The sequence below is a fragment of the Hylobates moloch genome, unplaced genomic scaffold (genome assembly GCF_009828535.3).
Source record: "Hylobates moloch isolate HMO894 unplaced genomic scaffold, HMol_V3 SCAFFOLD_1, whole genome shotgun sequence".
Classification (NCBI taxonomy): Eukaryota; Metazoa; Chordata; class Mammalia; order Primates; family Hylobatidae; genus Hylobates; species Hylobates moloch.
In genome coordinates this window covers 146,807,363-146,829,776 of record NW_026652276.1, presented here as the reverse complement: position 1 = coordinate 146,829,776, position 22,414 = coordinate 146,807,363, and the positions used below count along the sequence as shown (strand labels likewise).

General features: G+C 39.5%; 1 protein-coding gene across 1 annotated transcript in view; it reads right to left on the bottom strand.

The window, feature by feature from the left end:
* The window catches only part of RAPGEF5 (Rap guanine nucleotide exchange factor 5), a 239,561-nt gene that overhangs the window by 112,571 nt on the left and 104,576 nt on the right, over positions 1–22,414 (bottom strand). Inside the window, exon 8 of the mRNA XM_032759601.2 lies at positions 1,251–1,324. Within this exon, the coding sequence (XP_032615492.1) occupies positions 1,251–1,324 (74 nt within the window). The remainder of the gene's footprint in view (positions 1–1,250; positions 1,325–22,414) is intronic.

The window sequence follows — 22,414 nt, the reverse complement described above, 5'->3', positions numbered from 1 at the left end:
ACATTTTATTTCTAATTCTGCCTATGTATCTGATGGCAAAATTCTAAGTTTTCTTTAAGCTCACCTCGCATGACTTGAACTACTTATTCCATCCAGAGAATTTATATAGATGGGCCTGCGGAATTAAACCAATAAAACTGGTGTTTCCACTATGGTAGCAGATCAAGCTTTCTTAGACACACCAGAGGAGGTGACAACTGCCTTCCTTCCTAACCAGCTTAGGCTCACTCATAATGATGCCATGCTGCCCAGTGAACTTAATTCAACTTTCAAACCTAAGTAGAATCTGTTCCTAACCTAATTATCAGTCTACTGGTTTCATGATTTCATCCCTCTGTATGTCCTATAGATATACAGTTATATAATAATTGCTGAATAAAAATCACAAAATCCTGAACAGTAAGGTCTGTGTATCCTTTTGAGAAATAAAATTGCATTCAAACAGACATTTACCCATAGAATAAGTTCAGAACAAATAAAGAAAAACAGTATTTTAAATTTGGAAACCCTTGTCCCACTAGTAATTTAAGGATTTAAGAAATCTTGGAGAAAGTGGTAAATACACTGAGCTGGGGAATCCCTGCGCAGGTTTGCTTGGAAGCCTGCAGTATAATTTTAATATGAACTTGAGGACTGCTGCATGTTTAATATTACCACAGCAAAACAATGTGACTTTATTAAAACATTACCGTCCATGCAATCTTTATTGAAAAAGTTAATGTGATTCTTCTGACCAGAATCAACAGATTTCTAACCTTAAAGGTGAAGTGAGATGAGTCAACCAGGCTAAGTCAGAATTTTAAAATGCTCCACTGTTATATAAAGTTAACAGCTGGCAGCACTAGGGTGTCCAAAGTTTTTATGGTGCAATAGTATTTGGAGGTATGCTACCTAAAGCGTATTCATGCCATGATTTAGCTACTGGGAGGTAGCACAGAACCTCTAGCAGGCTGGTGCTGTCAGCTGGCCCATTCTCCACTGCCTTCTTCAGGGGAACGTCTGCCCTTCCTCTGGGAAGTAAAGTGTGTCTATCTGACCCTCTCCCATGAATCAAATTATAAATATAATTACCAATTTAGGACCCTTCATGTGAAATACCTTTATATCAAAACTGAGCACTTTATTCCCAATAACATGGCTATTTACAAAACATAAAAGGTAAAACCTATATCATTTTTTAACACCTGCACTGTCTCACCACCCTCAACACAGAAGGGTATGATGAGGGGCTGTCACAGAATTGATCATACCTGAGAATCTGGAACACTTTCGGCTTCTGTTACAGGTACACGTTTGTCATTGTTTTCTTCACCTTGTTCAATTGCTTTAAAAAAAAGAACACCATTAAACAAATGCATCATCATACAAAAAATGCTTCAGATAATTTTCTTTCAGATTGCAATTTAGCAGGAAAAATGTTAGATAGATTCACAAAATGTAAACATTGGCATTATTTTTTGTTAATCAAATGTGAAGTTAGCTAATAGCACTGGGTACTTCTCTTGCATATTATCTCATGTATTAAATCAATGGCAGTGAGAAAATTCAATCTTAATTCTGTTCTTCACCTAAACCCATCCAGGCATCATCATATCAGCATTGTGCTTTACCAAAAGGGTAGTTGGGGGTATAAGATGAAGACTTCTATTCATTTTATATGAGAACAGCCATATATATATTTTTAATGTGGCTTTCTGGCTGGCAGTTTAAATGTCATATAATAAAGGAAGCACAGTATTTATATCTGGGTTGCTCAGTGCATTGTTACCACAAAATTCCAAACCATGGAGTCTTGAATCCATCTCTCCCTTCCCAGCATCACCCTATCCAAGCCCTTATCACCCTTTCTTCATGGGTACAATAACCTCTTACACAAAGCCCCTGACTCCAGCCTCTCACTAATCCAATCCAGCTTGGGAACAATGCTAAAATAATCAGTCTCAAAAAATATAAAAACAACAAGTGCCAGACTTTGGCTTATGTATTGCTTATCTCATGGCATCTGAACTTCTCCTGCTCATCACTGAAGGGCTTCTCTGAACTCTCTAGCTTCCTCCAAATGTCCAATTTCACACTGACATTCAACACCAAAATGTATTTTACATAACTTGGATCCACACATAATGACTGGATTACTTTTCTCTTTAGATAACTTGTTCTTCTGTTTTAACAAATATTTACGGAGCAGCTATTATGTCCATAGCAGGAGATGTGACATTCAACAAGCCTGGAGAGAGTAGAGACCACGATAATTTCAGATCTAAGCCTAAGAACATGGGGAACCATGAAAGAATTTTAAATTGGGAAGTGCATGATTTGATGTATATTTTCAAAAGTTCTTTTTTGCTTCTTTGTGGAGAACAGACTTGAGAGAAACAAGAGCAGAAGCAGGGAGACCAGTTAGGTGACTGTTGCTTTAACGTTGCCTGAAGATGACAATGACTCAGATCAGGGAAGTGGCAATGAGCAGGAGAAACATGGAACACTGGAGCTGTATTTTTTTAGACAAAATGGACACAACTTGCCAATGAATTGAATATGGAGAAAGAAAAAAGAGGAGATGAAGGAGAAGCAATCAAGGATGACTCCTAGTTATTCCTTGTATCCATCATGCCAATTATCCTTTTTGCCCTCTTCATCAAAAGTAGGCCAAAGCATACCAACCTAGCTGACAGTGAGGTCACCCACTGTACTTATTGACTCAGTTTGCATTATTCTGTGTACTTTTTTTTTTTTTTTTGAGATGAAGTCTTCACTCTTTTTGCCCAGGCTGGAGTGCCGTGGCACAATCTTGGCTCACTGCAACCTCCACCTCCCAGGTGCAAGCGATTCTCCTGCCTCACTTAGCCTCCCGAGTAGCTGGGATTACAGGCGTGCACTACCATGCCCAGCTAATTTTTGTATTTTTAATAGAGACAGGGTTTTATTGGCCAGGCTGGTCTCAAACTCCTGACCTCAAGTGATTTGCCCGCCTTGGCCTCCCAAAGTGCTGAGATTACAGGTGTGAGCCACCACGCTCGGCCTGTGTACTTTTAAATATTGTGCTCTCTGCTCTGTATTTTTTAAAATATCATTTCATGTACTTTTTGCTTTTGTATGCCATTCATGCCTGCTGTGTGGTGCCCACCATGGAACCTACCTATAATGCTGTGCATACAGTAGGGCTCTGCAAATGCTAACTGGCATGAACAATGTATCCCCAAGTGATCAAAACGGCACTGCTTCACTATGCCTACTTATATAATAAGCTACTTCTTTTGTAACTATTTATGAAAGAAGAAAACAGAGAAATTCTTCTGTTCACTCTTTGGATAACTAGGATAACTCTAACCAGCTGAGCATCTAAAGGCAAGGTAGGAAGAGGTGAAGAGGGTAGAAGCTTTTCTTCTATTTTTCAGAGAAAAGTTCCATTCATGTCTGTTCAAAGGGGGTTCCCTGTTGCTACTGTTGCCCAGCTAGGAGGAAACTTAAGAACAAAGGAAAACATTAGTGTTTTCTCTGAAAAACTAGAGGCAAGACTATAAAGGGAAAAATAAAACATAGAATAACATCCTAAATTCCACTTAAAAATGCAATCGGCTATAGAAGTAAGGAACTCCACTTAACCAATTGAAATAACAGAAGAAGCCTTTCCTCATCCTGGAATGCAGAGTAATTTTCTTGGAGGGCAAGCTGATCATATACTAATGCGAAATAACATCACATAAAAAGCAACCACACTTTGGCACTTCATTTGTGCTTTATTTGAATTTTTGCTCTTTAAAGTGCTAATTTCAATGAAAATGAAGAAAATTAAATTTCAGAATATTTTAGCCTACTGAATTCATGTTTTTGGTTTTAAAACAACAATGGTCTAGGGTATAGGCATTTCTTTTTCTTATCTTATTATACTAGAACATAGAACATGCAGGACACTAAATAATAATTTCAGATTGAGAGTTAACACATTTTTCTTGAGGCAGGGTCTCCCTCTGTCACCCAGGCTGGAGTACAGTTGCACGATCATGCCTCACTGCATCCTGGACTTCTTGGGCTCAAGTGATCCTCCCGTCTTGGCCTCCCAAAATGCTGAAATTACAGGTGTGAGCCACCTCATCTGGCCTCACACTACTTTTTAAGCTTTAGGAATAATTCTTAATACATAGAAATAGAACTAAAGGAGGAATAGATGAACATAAAAGCAAACCTAGGATAAAGTGTCAGTCCTGTATTTATTTCTAGCTTATCCCCAACAACAATGCTACATTTATTGTCACATCTTTAAAGACCTCAAAATTGGTTGCCGAGCATTACGCCAAAACTAACGGGTGAGAATTAGAAACACAAGCAAGTTAAGGGACTTGGCAAAGCTAACTCTGCAAGCTAAATCTGCATAATGGACAAACTCTCAAAGTCCTGCTGGACTCAACCTTAACTCCCTAATGACAAAGAGAAGACAGCGTAAATAACATTATTTTCTTGGAAATATGAAAAATTATAATTCCAAGAATGCATCTTGGGAGCAAAAGCGTATTTATCCTAGACAAGGATTTATGATTATCCTATGAAGTTGCATGCATAAAATATACATGGTCCCCTAAAAGGGAGAACTCTGTTGACCCTTTAATGCATACATTAATGTCAAAAAATAAATAAAAACACAATTTCTCTCTTTATGCCTTCCAGTGGTGTGGCTCATGTGGTGGGAAAAGGAGGAAGGAGTTATTTAGATTTTTGAGTTCAATTTTTCTTTTATCAGATCAGAATAAGAGTTGGTTGGGGAAAATTTCCTATGCAAATATTGATTCTGGGACAGTTCCCTCCAGCGAAACACGTACACAGGAATGACAGCTTCTGGGACCAAGGGAGGCTAGTAGCTTCACTCTCTGCCAACACAAACCATCTCCTTATCTCTCAACGCAGAGTCTAAAAGCAAGTAATGGCCTTTGAAAATAACTTACCATAACAAAAGATACAAGCACAAGATCTAAAGCGTATATTTTGAGTGGTGAGCATTAGTGCCCACAGGAGAACTAAGCATGTATGTGGATTAATTAACACTGATTCGGTAACGGTACCTAGTTTAAATGTATCTATTTGTAAATTAGCCAAGAGGGATTCAAGGTGAAGGACTGTTGAAAGCCTCCTAGGATTGTGGGGCTTAACTTGATAGTGCTTTCTTGTTGCCTTGGGGACAAAACAGGTTTTCTCTCTCCAGGACTCACTAGGATGGGTGCTAAAATACAAACAAACAAACAAACAACAACAACAAAAAACAACTCTGCCAGTAACTCTATTATAATAATAATACTTAAACATGAAGGGAACTGATGTCCTTTCTAAATGATGCTTGTTTAATTTCTGCTGATCAACTTTGTAAAGGTAAGAGCCCCACTAACAAGAAAACATTAAACACACGATGACTGTCATGTGCTGACTCTCATCAGGACCATTATTTAAAAATCAACCAACCCATTTCTTTAAAAAAATCTTACAAACCAACCCCAAAGATGACTACAGATAGAAACTGAGCATTTCAAGCCTCAATGTGAGACATCAGCAAATAGTTAAGAAAAATAACTTATTGGGTACTCTGCCAAGAACTAAAGTTTTGGCAATAATATAATCTTTCACCTGTGTAGCATTTTTACAGAGAGAAAACTCTTTCATTAACGGTCTCATCTGATGTTCAACCTGAAATGCTGGGCAGATAAAATCACCCCCATTTTACAGATGAGGAAACTGAGACTAGTGAGGTGAAGTAATCTGCCTTAGGCCTCACAGGTAATATGTACGTGTCGGTGACAGTTCATCACTGCTACAGAACAGGGCTGGTCAAACTGCACATCAGCAAATCCATTCACATGGATCCTGACCAGGGTTTCTTTTCCCTCTTAATGAAATAGAACAGAATATCATAGGAAGAATAGAAAAATGAAGATCAAAATGTATTGCAACTAGTAAAGTATTTTTCACAAGTATGGATGAGAGGTGTACTAGGTCGGAATCTTTTACATGTTCTGTGGGTTGTGGACATAAAAATGTTAGGAAAACACCATAGTGTTTCCAGGCCACAGGAGGCAGAGCCCCGTTCTTCATTATCTAGATAATCAGCTGTTTTTTGTACCATCCTGGAGTAGGGTCACAATATTTACTTTTGGAGGCCCTTCAACAATATTCCATCCACATTCAGCCCTGGGAGATGGCACAGAAACAAGTCTGCAATGAGAAATGCTGAGACAATATACTCATTTTTGCTATCAATATATAATCATAAATGCTTCCAAATACTCAAATCTCTTCCATTCTTTAAAAAGGAAGAAAAATGGTAATTGTAACCTTTCTGCCTAATCGCTGTATATTTTTAGTGTTAAAATTAGAAAAGTAGGGGTCAGTGTTCACCATCAAGCCACTCCATATGATATTATAACCTGGCCCATCCAGTGCCATTGAACTTCTCTTTGAAGGTAGACCAATGACCACTACATCTCTACTCCAGCGTTTTTTCTCAACCCCAATCTGTTCAGCTGAACTTGAGTGTTGACTTAAAACTCTCTTTTCTGTGTCCTTATCATCCTCAAATCTTCTAAAAATGCAAGCTTTCCCCAGGCTCTCTTTTCTCTCTTTGCCTCTTTCCTTGGTGATCTTATCTGTTACTAGGGTTTCAACTTTCACTGCAATACAGTTTATTCTCAAATCTGTCTCCATTTCTGCCCACTTCTCTGAGTTCCAGGCCCACATTTCCAGTCACAAGTTGAATATTTTCATTTCACAGATGGTAACATGTCTGCTACATACAAGCTGCTGTGATAGGTGTAGTGGCACAATCTGCACCACAAGAAAGAGTAATTGATTTAATATGGCGTGAGGACACGAAGGTCTGAAATCACAAGCATCTTCCTGCTCCTGGGATATTTCAGTTTAGATCACCACCAAGTACTGAAGCTGCAAATCTCAGGCACCTTCATGATCCTCCTTCCCCTGAGCCTTCACCTCAATCTCACCCTAAATCCTGTCACTTCTACCTCTGGAATGATTCCACCCATCATCCTCTCTGCCACAGTCACATCTCATGTAGGCTGCTACGGCATGGCCTCTCCCTCCATCCATTCTCCACGCAATTGCCGGAGTTCCATCCCCAGAATGGAAGTCTGATCAAGCCATCCCCCTGTCCTGCCTATGCCTGCTTAGAGCACGAGCACACAGGGAGATAAATACCAATTCAGGCTCCACAGCCCCATCGCCAGTGTCTCTGATGCCATGGGACTTAGCTCAGGGATGTGCAGGTTTGAAAGCTCTGATACCTGTGATCCCCACTCTATTGAGCACTGGCCGATGTTCAAGTGGAAGCCCTCAACCTGGCCTCAGAGGCCAGGCCATTAGGTCTTGGACCCTCTCCCCAGGTGCATCTCTTCCTTTGTACATTTCTTTGTCTCTAACCTGGAATGCCCTTGTCCCTGCCTTCACCAGGTGAAATTACTCTTGTCCACCAGGCTCCCCAGCCCAAACACCAGCTCCTTAATGAAAAGTCTTCTGAGTCCTCATTCTCTGCATCTACAGCCCCTGACAAAATGAAGAGTGCTTCCTCCTAGCCCAACAAAGCTCTTTTTCTGTACACTCGATATTTTTTAGTCAGCAACACAAATATCTGTCTTTGCTAACCTATGTTATGAGTTCTTCGAGAGGACAGAATGTATATTTTCATATTCCCAGTGAAACTGACCCAATAGTCCCATAGATAGTTTTTTTTTTTTGGGTAAACATAGAAATTGATCCTTCTGGTCTTAAAGCTTGAGACTTATATTTGTTTTATCTGAGTTCTTTCCTCAGGAAACAACCTTTAGGCTTCTCAAAAACAAACAAACAAACAAAAAAAAACAAAATCAAAAGAATGGAAATTCACCAGATCACTGCATCCAGACATGACAGGCCAGACCCTTCATTCATCCTGATTGCTTCCTTTCCCCTCCCTAGTTCCGGCTTTCTTATACCTGTTACATTTCTTCCCTGCTATGTTAGCCCCTAGTTTTAGTTGGTCAGGGAAATGGATTTGAGACTGAGCTCCCATCTCCTCGGCTGCAGCACCTGATTAAAGCCTTCTTCCTTGGCAATAATCCTTGTCTCAGAGATTGGCTTTCTGTGTGGTGAGTAGCAGGACCTAGATTAAACCCCTCATGTTTCAGTAATACCAGCACCTAGAATAATTTCCAGAACACAGAGGTACTAAGTAATGGTCTACTGAACTGAACAAAGGTAGTCAATTCAGACAGTAATAATTATAAGACAGATATAAATAGAACAAAATGTCAATGCAGTTTGGGGGGAGGAGGTTAACATCATGAAAGGCATCCAGGAAAATGTGGATTCTGATAGGTGGATGAGAAAAGGGGAGAAATGCAGTCAAGGTGGAGAGCTGGCATAAACAAACGTAAACTGAAGAAACCCCTGGGATCTGACATGGGAGCAGGAAGTAGATCATAATTGGAAAATGTTAGAAAACCTCTGGTAGAGGTCCTGGCAAGACTGCACGGAGCCATGTGGCCATTGAGGGCAGGTTAATAATTTGATACTTCCTTGTGCCAACATTTGTTAAATATCTGTTCAGCATTTACTTAGTAGGGCTAGTGAAAAATCAAATTTCTATTAATAAAAGGTGAATACCATTTCTTGGAATTTAGCAATTCACTTTTCTTGAATTATCTCAATTAGGAATTTTTCTGATACTGTAAAAATTATTTTGTAAATTGTAAATTGACAAATTGTAGTTGTGTTTATTTTCTGACACTTATAATTTTTCCAACATACTAAGGAGAGAGGTAAAGCACGTACATGGATAAAATCACATTGCCCAGACCCAGCAACACCCTGTGCGCGATCTGGTTTCAGAATTGTCACTACTCACCGACCAAAGCCAACTAGTCTACAGGTTGGTGGCGTTGCCTTGTTGGGCCTTGAGCAATGACATTATGCTCACTGAAAAAGAATTCCTCAGTCATTACACAAGCTCGACAAGGAGTATTAACCTTTCAGCAGATAAGACCAACTTCCTTGGCCAAAGCAGAATCCATTTACATTTGACAGTTATATGATCCTTCATTTAAAAAATCTGAGTTAAATGGGAGCATATATCCATTATATCGGTGATGTTGTAAGGCAGGTGTGTGGTTGGTCCTCTCCTTAATCAGATTCCAAGATTATGCTCACTTTACAGATGGAAAAACTGAGGCTGAGAGATGTCACATAGTTTGCCCAGAATTATACAGGAAGTGAGTAAATGAGACAGTTAAGTACACTCAGGTCTGACACTATCTGTACCAATATGTTTTAAAGATTAAATAGCCTAAAATAAATTGAACAGAAATGAGGCTGAAAACAAACAAAAAAAGCAGGAGCTTTACTTCAAACAGTGTAGGCATGAACTGACTTGGATTTCCTACTAAGGACTAAGGAATCTGATGTTTAAACAAGTGATGGTTGATGAGTCAGTGAGGGATGGGGCTGGGATTAGAATGGAAACCGGCTACCTTTCAGTTCCCAGGGTCCTGCTAGGGAGATGTGCCCAGGTGGGCCTGTGCTGGGAGAGTGGAGGCAGGAGTGGTCACTGGCAGCTCTGTCATTAAGGCCGTAATGACTTACACAATTTTAAGTGTTCCTACCCATTACCTTCCCCGCAAATCCTCCCTATGCCTTCCAGCCCATGGTTCTATAGAAAAAGATAATAAATGTTTGCTACATGAAAGAAATGTATTATTTTTATTAACATTTGAATATAGATGTGCTGTATGTTGGGGAAAGCCACAGCACTCAGACAACACAATAAATCTACTGTGGGGAGACTGAAAGCAGAGGTGGCTGAAAAGCTCCCATCTCCCCCATCAGATGCTCCATGCTCAGCACACTTGACCAGGGGTAACTCAAGCCACTGAGAGAGTTCTGGGTGGCCTCGCTCCACCCTCCCTGCTGCCTTACTGATTGCATGATTTATCCCTGCCCTACAGCAGAGAGGATTCCATTTCAACTCTTACATCTTTTTTTTTTTAATAGCTAAGACTCTCCAAGCTTCTCTTCTACTTCTTAATAGGTTTTTACAGTGTTTTCTTTTGATTAAGATTTAATATACATCCATTCAATGGAAAAGTTATTCAACAGAAAACAATGATAATGTCATTAGAGCAAAAGGTATCTCATATCGGTTCCTTTAATTAGAGCATAAATACTTATCCCACTGGCTTGGGGTAATACAGAGGTAATCAGTAATTGATACCAGTAGCCTGTTTCATTGCCATTCTTATAAGGAAATGTACTGGAAAAAAGGTTTTCTTTTGGCCGGGTGTGGTGGCTCACGCCTGTAATCCCAGCACTTTGGGAGGCTGAGGTGGGCGGATCACCTGAGGTCAAGAGTTCGAGACCAGCCTGCTCAACATGGCAAAACCCTGTCTCTACTAAAAATACAAAAAATTAGCCAGGAGTGCTGGCGAGTGCCTATAATCCCAGCTACTCAGGAGGCTGAGGCAGGAGAATCGCTTGAACCTGGGAGGCAGAGGTTGCAGTGAGCCAAAATCACGCCACTGCACTCCAGCCTGGGCATCAGAGCAAGACTCCGCCTCAAAAAAAACAAAAACAAACAAAAAAAAGTTTTCTTTTAATGCAAAGGTGGTTTGTGTATTATCCAACTAAAATAAAACCTTGATAAACAAAAATCAAGTTAGACTTAGAAACAGGTTTGGATTTTTTTTTTTTTCCAATATTTTTCTTGGGAGGCAGAAAGGCTTTACTTTTTTCGGTTGTTTGTTTTTTGAGACAGAATCCTGCTCTGTCACGCAGGCTGACGTGCAATGGCGCCATCTCGGCTCACTGTAACCTCCACCTCCCGGGTTCAAGCAATTCTCCTGCCTCAGCCTCCCAAGTAGCTGGGATTACAGGTGCCCACCACCATGCTTGGCTAATTTTTTGTATTTTTAGTAGAGACAGGGTTTCACCATGTTGGCCAGGCTGGTCTCGGACTCCTCAAGTGATCCACCTGCCTTGGCCTCTCAAAGAGCTGGGATTACAGGAGTGAGCCACCACGACTAGCTGGCTTTACTTTTTTTTTTGTGCCTTTCGAGGTTGTGTTCTGGTGACAATACAGATTCAGGTCAATCTGCTATCATCACACAGTAAAATATTGAGCAGCAACAATTCCTAGATATTGCAAAATGTTCATTCATTTAAAAAGATTCTAGTGTACTCCAATACTCTACACAATTTCTCTCAGAAATTAAATTGTAAAAAATTTATTTCAGCCAGCAAAAGAAAAATGACTCTGAGCCTACCTATGTGTCAGTACAAAGCTCTGTGTGCTTTAGGCCATCTCATTTAGCCCCTCCAACAAGCCCCAGAAGCATGTGCCATTAGCATCATTGTCCAGAATAAGAAAATGAGCCTCTAGAAGTCACTAAGTCATGCCAAGTGGCTAAGCCAGGACTGAACCTGAGTCTTTTGATTTGCTTTTCATAGCTACTTGATCCTACCATGGGGATTGTAAACCAGAAAACTCAACAGGTCAGGTCTAAACGACATTCTTGTTAACTAAAGTTTATGGCAGACATCTACATTTTAAAACATTTATTGCAACCTTTTGCCACTTACATTATGCTCATAAAGTTTTTTTGTTTCTGAATTGTCAGTAATTTTACTGCCAAATCTTCCCAGTGACATTACAGTGGAATTTTAAAACATACAGTGGAGCCACCAAGAATTCCCCAGGTGTCCTTGTGTTTGCAAATACAAGCAGTGACACCAAATGAGCCACTAAATAAATAGAGGGGGCAGGGGCAGTCCAAGAGAAGTCCAGGAAATAAGACTGGAAAATTTGCCTTAACCCCCATCAAAACCTATCCTGCTAGAATTTAAAAGAACTTCCTTTCATTATACATTAGGGAAAAATAAAGCATTATTCCTACAATAGTTCTTGTACAATTGTTTGTGAAATTACATCAACTCACCAAGTTTCAACTTCATTACTTGTAAATGGGAGATGATAAAAACCTATGGGATGGATGTGTGGAAGGAGGGATGGATTTAAACTACTTAATCAATGGTAATGACTTTATATTATTAAACAAAACATGGTGATATGCTTTTTTGCATTGTTATCTGTGGATGGGATGGTTTTCCTAGTCAGACCCACCTACCACTGGGGTAGAGTGGAAGATAAGGAACGTAAAAACAAAGTCATTAATATTTATATTCCAACACCCAAAGCAGAACTTTGTGGCAAGACAACAGACTTGAAATGGCAGAATCTATAGATTCTGTTACCTTTCTTTGCATATCATGAACCAACTCTTTAAGTCCCAGATCTTGACCTTCACTCCTGTGATGCTAAGTTGCAGGTTCCTCCCCTAAAGGAGGAAGTCAGGAAGTGACAGGTTGGAAAAGCTCAAGGCTGTCCCCATATTGCATCAAGTAGACTGTGGGAAGAAGGGTGACAAGGCAACAGAAAGGGCAGGTAAAAAGCTATGGGCCTGATCTCCCTTGGCTGGGCTAGGTCTGAGACAGTGAGGCCAGAGAGACGGCCGAGGGTAAACTGTGGGCAGGGGTGCTGGTTTGCACACAGATCAGTCTTGGCACACAGAGAAGACTGCCCCAAAGTCTGCCCCCAGCACCTCTGGGAAGTTAGCAGAGCCACAGCAAGTCAGCAGCTATTTTTCCTGAGTAGATCTTCTTTCCCAGGATGGGAAGGTTCCTAGCACTTAGCAGTTTCCACATGGCCTGGGGATAGGGACTTGCTATGAAGCCTCCCCTTACAAAAGGCAAAGGTCTGAATGGAGCATGTGGCAGGGAAGCCATAGGGTTTAAGTTCTGGCAATATGGGGTGGGGCAGCCAGAAAGGCCTAGAGACCCTGACCCAGCTGAGAAAGCTGAGAAGGGCCCCTGGTCACCACTTCGAATTCACTAGGGCAGAGTGACTGGCATGGCCCATGTGGCTCCAACAATCCCTGCATGCCAGGGAATGAGTGATCCAAAAGCGGGGACTGAAACCAGCCCCAGGAAGCAGCTACATCTTAAACAGACTTTTCATTATGAAAACAGTTCAAACTGCCGGGCGCGGTGGCTCACGCCTGTAATCCTAGCACTTTGGGAGGCCGAGGAGGGCAGATCATCTGAGGTCAGGAGCTCGAGACCAGCCTGACCAACATGCAGAAACCCCATTTCTACTAAAAATACAAAACTGGCCAGGCATGGTCGCTATTTGGGAGGCTGAGGCAGGAGAATCACTTGAATTCGGGAGGCAGAGGTTGCGGTGTGCCAAGATCACGCCATTGCACTCCAGCCTAGGCGACAAGAGTGAAACTCCATCTCAAAAAAAAAAGAAAAGAAAAAGAAAGAAAGAAAGAAAAGAAAAGCGTTCAAATCAGAAACAACTACAATATTGCTCAGTGAGAGTGGGTAGCAACTTGTAAGGACCACAGAGCCACTGTCAAAAATAAAGAACACAGCATTTCCCCTCTACATTTCAGTGCAGTTGATAATTCCGAAAGCCTCTATACTACCATTTTTGAATATCAATGTAAGTACTTACGGCTCACGAAAGAAAACAATCTCATAAGATTGTCAAATAACAAAACTAAGCCAAAATATATTTGGGGATAAAAAAGTTTTTTTGTTTGTTTTTGTTTTGTTCTTGAGACGGAGTCTTACTTAGCCGCCCAGGCTGGAGTACAGTGGTGCGATCTCAGCTCACTGCAACCACTGTCTCCCGGATTCAAGTGATTCTCCCAAATCAGCCTCCCGAGTAGCTGGGATTACAGGCACCCACCATCATGCCCAGCTAATTTTTGTATTTTAATAGAGACGGGGTTTCACCATGTTGGCCAGGCTGGTCTTGAACTCCTGACCTCAGGTGATCCACCCGTCTCGGCCTCCCAAAGTGCTAGGATTACAGGCATGAGCCACTATGCTTGGCCAAAAAAAAAGTTTTGATACAGCATCAGTTATTAGCTCCATCTATTTCTTCAGTTTTAATTTTTAATTGACAAGAATTGTATATATTTATGGGATACAACAGGATGCTTTGATATATGCATACATTGTGGAATGATTTCAGAATGACTATGTATACATTGTCAAGTGATCATATCAAACTAACATATCCATCACCTTCCATACTTATCATTTTTTTACAGTGAAAACATTGAGAATCTATTCTTTTAGTAATTTTGAAATAGATACTACATTATTATTAACTATAGTCACCGTGCTGTGCAACTGACATGGAAAAGTCAGTCCTCCTATCTAACTGAAATTCTGTACCCTTTGGTCAACATCTGCCCCAGTCCTCTCCCACAGCTACCCGCCAAGCCTGTGGTTATCACCTTTCTACTCTCTACTTCCCTAAGTTCCACTTTCTAAGTTCCACTTTCTAAGATTCCCACATGTAAGTGAGATCATGTAGATCCTACATTCTCTTTCTGTGCCTGGCTTATTTCACTTAGCAAAAGGTCCTCCAAGTTTATCCATGTTGTTGCAAATGACATTATTTCCTTCTTTTTCAAGACTGAATAGTATTCTATTGTGTGTGTATATATATACATATGTGTGTGTGTGTGTATATATATATATATACACACACCATATTTTATTCATTCATCTGTTGATGGACACTTCCGTTGATTCCATATCTCAGCTATTGTGAATACTGTAATGCAGGGGTCTTCAACCCCCACGCCACGGACTGGTGCTCATCCATGGCCTGTTAGGAACCAGGCCACACAGTGAACATTACCGCCTGAGCTCCACCTCCTGTCAGATCAGTAGTGGCATTAGATTCTCACGGGAGCGTGAACCCTATTGTGAACTGCACATGTGATCTAGGTTGTGTGCTCCTTGTGAAAATCTAATGCCCAGTGATTTGTCACTGTCTCCCATCACCCCCAGATGGAACCGTCTAGTTGCAGGAAAACAAGCTCAGGTCTCCCACTGATTCTACATTATGGTGAATTGTATAATTATTTCATTATTTATTACAATGTAATAATAATAAAGTGCACAATAAATAATGTGCTTGAATCATCCTGAAACCATCCCCCTACCCCAGTCCGTAGAAAAACTGTCTTCCATGAAACAGGTCCCTGGTGCCAAAATGGTAGGGGACCGCTGCTGAAATTAACATGAGAGTGCAGATATCTCTTCAACATACTAATTTCAATTCTTTTGAATAGATACCTGAAGTAGGATTGTTAGGTCATATGGTAATTATATTTCTAGTTTTTGGAGGAAACTCCATATTGTTGTATGGCTGTACTAATTTACATTTCCACCAGCAAAGTACAAGGGTTACCTTTTCTTTATATCCTCATCAATACTTATCTTTCATCTTTTTGCTAATAGCCATTCTAACAAGTAGCAGGTAATAGCTGACTGTGATTTTAATTTGCATTTCTCTCATGAATAGTAATATTGACCACTTTTTGCAGAAACCTGTTGGCTATTTGTATGTCTTTGACAAATGTCTATTTAAGTTCTTTGGCCATTTTAAAATCAGGTTTTCTTTCTATCGTGTTGTTTCAATTCTTTATATATGTTGGCTATTAACATCTTATCAAATGTGTGGTTTATAAATAATTTTTACCACTCTGTGTGTTGTCTCTTCATTCTGTTAATTATTTCCTTTCTTGTGCAGAAGCTTCTTAGTTTGATGTAATCTCATTTGTCTTTTTTCGCTTTTATTGCTTGTGCTTTTGGGGTCATTTCCATAAAAATCATTGCCTAGACCAATGTTATACAGATTTCCCCCTATGTTTTCTTCTAGAAGTGTAAAGTGTAAATTCACACATTTAAGCCTTTAATCTATTTTTCATTTGTTTTTGTATATGGTGTGAGATAGGGGGTCCAATTTCATTCTTCTGCTTGAAGATACCCAGTTTCCCAGCACCATTTAAAGACTGCCCATTTTGTATATTTTTCAAGTCCATGTTGAAGACACTAAGCCATATTTCCTCTCAAATAAATAAAAGTACATGTATTTTGAATTTCCACATAAACTGACAAAACCATAGGCTACTTCAACTATTTGGCTTTCTTCTTAAAATATCAACATAACACACTCTTATTCAAGATAGTACTGGAAGTCCATGCCAAGCAATCAGGAAAGAGAAAGAAATAAAAGGCATCCAATTAGGAAAACTATCTCTCTTCACTGATACAATTCTATACCTAGAACATCTCAAAGGCTCCTGGGACTGATAAGTGGCTTCAGTAGAGTTTCAGGCTACAAAATTGATGTACATAAATCAGTAGCACTTCCGTACACCAATAATGTTCAGGAAGAGAGCCAAATCAAGAACACAATCACATTTACAACAGCCACACAAAAAACAAAATACCTAGGAATACATCCAACTAGAGAGGTGAAAGGTATCTACAAGGACAACTACAAAACACTGCTGAAAGAAATCATAGATGACACACACACAAAAATGGAAAAACATGGATTGGAAGAATGAATATCGTTAAAATGGCCATACTGCCCAAAGCAATCTACAGATGCAGTGCCATTCCTATCAAGCTACCATTGTCATTTTTCACAGAACTAGAAAAAACTATTCTAAAATTCATATGGAATAAAAAAAGAGCCCAAATAGCCAATGCAATCCTAAGCAAAAGGAACAAAGCCAGAGGCATCATATTCACTGACTTCAAACTATATTATAAGGCTACAGTTACCAAAACAGCATGGTACTGTTACAAAAATAGACATGAAGACCAATGGAACAGAATAGATAACCTAGAAATAAAGCTGCACACCTAAACCCATCTGATCTCTGACAAAATCAACAAAAATAAGCAATGGGGAAAGGACTCCCTATTCAATAAATGGTGCTGGGGTAACTGCCTAGCCAATATACAGAAGAATGAAACATACCCCTACCTTTTACCATTTATAAAAACCAACTCAAGATTGATTAAAGATTTAAATGTAAGACCTCAAACTATAAGAATACTAGAAGAAAACCTAGGAAGCACCATTGTGGACATTAGCCTTGGCAAAAAAAAATTATTACTAGGCCTTCAAAAGCAATTGCAGCAAAAACAAAAACTGACAAGTGGGACCTAATTAAACTAAAGAGTTTCTGGACAGCAAAATAAATTATCAACAGAGTAAAGAGACAAACTACAACATGGGGGAAAATATTTGCAAACAGTACATCTGACAAAGGTCTAATATCCAGAATCTATAAGGAACTTAAACAATTGAACAAGAAAAACAAAACAACCCCACTAAAAAACGGGCAAAATACGTGAACAGACACTTTTCAAAAGAAGACACACAAGCAGCCAATAAACATATGAAGAAATGCTCAACATCACTAATCATCCAAGAAATGTAAATCAAAACTCCCATGAGTTATCATCTGACACCAGTCAGAATGGCTATTATTAAAAAGTCAAAAGACAACAGATGCTGGCAAGACTGCAGAGAAAAGGGAATGCTTGTACACTGTTGGTGAGAATACAAATTAGTTCAGCCACTGTGGAAAGCAGTTTGAAGACTTCTCAAAGAACTTAAAATAGAACTACCATTTGACCCAACAATCCCATTACTGGGTATACTTCCAAAAGAAAATAAATTGTTCTGCCAAAAAGACATATGCACTCATATATTTACTGCAGCAGTATTCACAATAGCAAAGACATGGTGATGTGGTTTTGCTGCATCCCCACCCAAATCTCATCTTGTATTGTAGCTCCCATAATCCCCACATGTCATGGAAGGGACCCATTAGGAGGTAACTAAATCATGGGGGTGGGTTTCTCATGTGCTGTTCTTTGTGATAGTAAATAAGTCTCAAGAGATCTGATGGTTTTATAAAGGGCAGTTCCCACACACACTCTCTTGCCTGCTGCCATCTAGGACAGGCATTTGCTTCTCCTTCACCTTCTGCCATGATTGTGAGGCCTCCCCATTCATGTGGAACTGTGAGTCCATTAAACCTCTTTTTCTTTATAAATTACCCTGTCTAGGGTATTTCTTCATAGCAGTATGAAAATGCACTAATATAAATAAAACCAACCTAGAGACCCATTAATGGTGGACTGGATAAAGAGAATGTGGTACATATATATCATGAAATACTATGCAGCCATAAAAATAATGAAATAATGTCCTTTGTAGCAATACTGTTGCAGCTGGAGGCCATTATACTATGTGAATTAACACAGGAACAGAAAACCAAATACTGCATGTTCTTACTTATAAGTGGGAGCTAAACAATGGGTACTTATGGACAAAAAGATGGCAACAATAGACACTGTAGACTACTGGATGAGGGAAAGAGGGAGGGCAAGGGCCAAAAAACTCTTGGGTACCATGCTCAGTACCTGGGTGACGGGATCATGCATACCCCAAACCTTAGCATCAAGCAATATACCTAGGTAAAAAACCTGCACGTGTACCCTTTGAATCTAAAATTAAAGTTGAAATTATTTTTTAAAATCATCAAAGTAAAAAGAAACAAAAAACAAAAACTGTGCTACAGTAGGCCTTAGAAAAATTCCCTTAGAGGGGCCCGGATCATTCCAATAAATGTGATCTTTTGATGACACTGTCCATTTGGTTACAAGGCTAACCATGAAATTAGTTGACTCATGGAGGCCTGTTATAAACAAAACATATCAACTTCAACTAACTTGGATTTAGGTGCAAATGCTAAGCTTGAATTCTAAGTCTTGGGTTAGTTTCAGTGATGAAGCTGAGAACTAGAGATGTGAGGTGCCCAAAGTCCAAACTTCCAAACTGGGTGTGTTGCTCTAATACTTGTGAGGCCCAGTGATGGAATCTGCCCCTTCCCTAACCAGACCAGATGGACACACCACTTCCCTGAGGACCACAGGCTGCTGGGACAATGCCCCCAACTCCTCCACTGTCAGCAAGAAGTATTCCCAGCCAGAGATTACTGATAATCTCCTATTTCCTTAATCTTCCTCACTAATCCCCAGCAGGGCAGAGAAGCTTGCTTTCTTAGGCATAAGTGATAAACGTGTGTGTGCTCTGGAAGGCCTCTCACACAGAGGGGAAGAACTTGCACTTAGCTGTACCTCCGGAACTAGGATGTAGGAAAATGAGCCTTTTAAACTGCTAAAACAATACTAAAAATCAAAGTGAGGAAGTCTAGAACCTATAAAAGTAAGATGGCAAATTGTATTGGTCATGCTTTGCTCCCTATTGTGGCCAGGGTAGAAGAAAATCGGCAACATTTCTAAATACTACCATATATTCCTAAGCCTACAAAGACAACCTCAACTGAAATTCCTCACAGTCATTCTTCTACCAGAAAACAATAACAGGATAAGGTGTAAACTTCCTCAACTGATTTTAATAAGTCTTAAAGCAAATGCTTCATTTTTATAAAATGAAAGTTAGCTACTTCTTGGCAAAACGAGAACCAGACAAGCCCTTGGGACCTGCACACAGTTTACGAGGATATGGCTTAGTTCAGATACACTTAATTGGAGCCAGGCTTAAAGTTATTTACCCTTTTTTTTTGTTTTGTTTTTTAAGATGGAATCTCACTCTGTCACCGAGGCTGAAGTGCAGTGGTGCGATCTTGGCTCACTGCAACCTCAGCGTCCCAGGTTTCAAGCAATTCTCCCACCTCAGCCTCCTGAGTAGCTACAGGCATGCACCACCATGCTTGGTTAATTTTTGTTTTTTTTTTTTTTTTTTTTTTGGTAGAGGTGGGGTTTCATTATGTTGGCCAGGCTGGTCTCAAACCCCTGACCTCAAGTGATCTCTCCACTTTGGCTTCCCAAAGTGCTGGGATTATAGGCATGAGCCACTGTACCCCACCTTATCCTTTAAACTACTGCAAATCCGCTCAAAAAAAAAAAGAAAAGCCTTGACAAGTTTAGTATAGAAATTTTAGTTAGAATATTTGCTTATTCCTGACTGTACACCAAACAAAGCTTGGTAATAATTCTCCTTTTGTAAAGCTTTTACTGGTAGAGAAACACTGAAAGTTAGGCAATTCTCCAATAAATGAGTTAGTTGCAGAACTATAACATATATGTTTTATTCTATCATGATTGGTTTCTTAGAACACCAAACACCCTTTATAAAACACCAGCTCATTCCCTAACTCTGCAGGTCATACAGACTTTTGAATGTGATTGTCAAAGTCTGGCATCTAAATCACTGAGGGCTAACGGCTGGTTAAAATTTAGACGTCAGGGCCTCAGTCTATACTTAAATAAAGCCCCATGGGGTAGAGCCCAGGAATTAGCACTATTAAAAAGTGCTGCAGGTAACTGCTATGCAAATTAAATTTGATGACCACTGTTTTAGTAAAACACAATTTTATCTAGTCAAGGGGGGACTTTGATGCGGCTATTCAGAAAGGGACCTAGGATTATTTTATAAAGTATCTATCTATCTATGTTTCCTTATCTCCAAACAAAAACACTTAACAATAAAATGTACCACTTAAGCTGAAATTGTACAATACATGACTTCATTGACTCCAGGGTGAAAATGTCTATCACTAATCTTATCCCCAAAGCAAATCTTAATCACTATATGACAGTATTTAAAATACAGTATTTTTATAACCTATCTGAAAAATGCAAATAGCTAGAACCAGGGCTTGCTTATCTGCTTAAAAAGACAATGTCTGATTTAGAAACTCTCAAGTGTTAAGTATTTTTTATTACATGAGTGAAAAGAATAGTATATAAAGTAAATTTCACTTTTGTCATAAGCATCACTTATCCTGGGGGAATTCAGCTAAAGCAAATTATGCACTTTGCATCACTTACTATGGAATATTATTTACTTTTATTCACATACCATGTTCATGTCATTTCCAGTTTTACTGAGAACAGTTCCATTTGCATGTCTGTTTATACAATTAGACTTTTAATGTGATGAATGATGGACACTAGCTAGGTCATACGGCCAGGACAAAGATTTCCCTTGATAGCTCTTACTTGTCAATACAAATGACAGAAGAAAATGTCCCCAGGGGGAAAAAAGAAGGCCTTCAGTAGATTTTTACTAGGAAAAAAGTCGATAAAATGAAAAATGTTTAGGAAGGAAAATAAATGATCAGTAATTACTATTCTCATATTCTTGTGGAATAGACAGCAATGTATAATTGAGAGAAGGGGAGCTTCCTAGTACTTGGTACTTAGGACATGACCTCCAGCATGGTACTCTAGTCATCGACCAAGCCTATCTCTGCATTTTATAAAAGAATGGAAACTGAGGCTGAAAAAAGACAGTGATTAATCAGGGGGAACACATTCAGTGTTGGAGTCAAATTTCCTGCCCACACTCCCAGAACTGCTAAATTTTGGTAGAAGCCCGTGTTTTCTGCAGAATTTCATAACTCTATAAAAACAGTATATGGTAAGGATTTTTCTTCTTAAGGAATATTTTAGTATATAAGAGACATGATTTTAGCCATTAAAGTTTTCCATTTAATTATGTGATCATCTCCTAATATTTCCTCAAATATTTTAATATTTAATATTTTAAAACATCTACAGATTACAAAAGCAATATAATATAAAAATGTTGTACCTTACAGAGAAGCAGTCACAGAATTATAAATCCTAAAAATAAATCATAGACAATGCCACCCCCCCAGCAACCACTCATGCACCCTCCAATGCAAACCTTTATTTACCCAAATACACAGAATTTGTCAGATACAGGGTTATAAGTGGATGCATGTCCTGTTTAGGGCACCTGGTAATTAGCATAATGGCCTCCTGGGCCCTGCCTCAGAATGCTGGGTGGCATGTATCACAGATTCATCTGGGAAGCAGCTTCCACTCACCAGGGAACCAAGGACAAAGGAGCTGGCAGGCTTCAGGGGAGTAGCTGCCCAGTCAACAGTGTATTAAGGACAGCCATTAGTTGCCACAATCAGCTAATTAGCTCAACAAATGCAAAACCTAAATCATTAAATAAAGTGGCCCTGATTGCACTGCTGACTTCTGATTTGGTGTCACTAACCCAGCAGAGTGAGAATGAGGTAGTTCCACAAAAAACAAAAACCTGTCCACATTGGGAAAATGATATGGGATGGGATTTCATTTTCATGAAAGTTGAGCCCTGCCAGGAAGTTTCATTGACAAAAAAAAAAAAAAAAAAAAAAAAAAAAATGGAGGTGCCAGGGAGACCTCTGTGTTTATGCTTTGAAATTTAAATCAATTTAAATATAAATTGCTCTCCCCTTTTGTCATTATGAGAAGGAAATAAAATGTGGGTTTCAGATCTCTGGTGTGTAAATGGTCATTAACTTTCATTTGACCTTGGGTACGGAACTAATATTGGATTTATGCACAGGGTACACTCATTATGCTCATCTAGTTTCCTCACAAAAAACATGTTCCCAGGAGCTGCAATGCTGGAAGCTGCTTCTTAGCTCTCAACTAGAAAACTTGATTC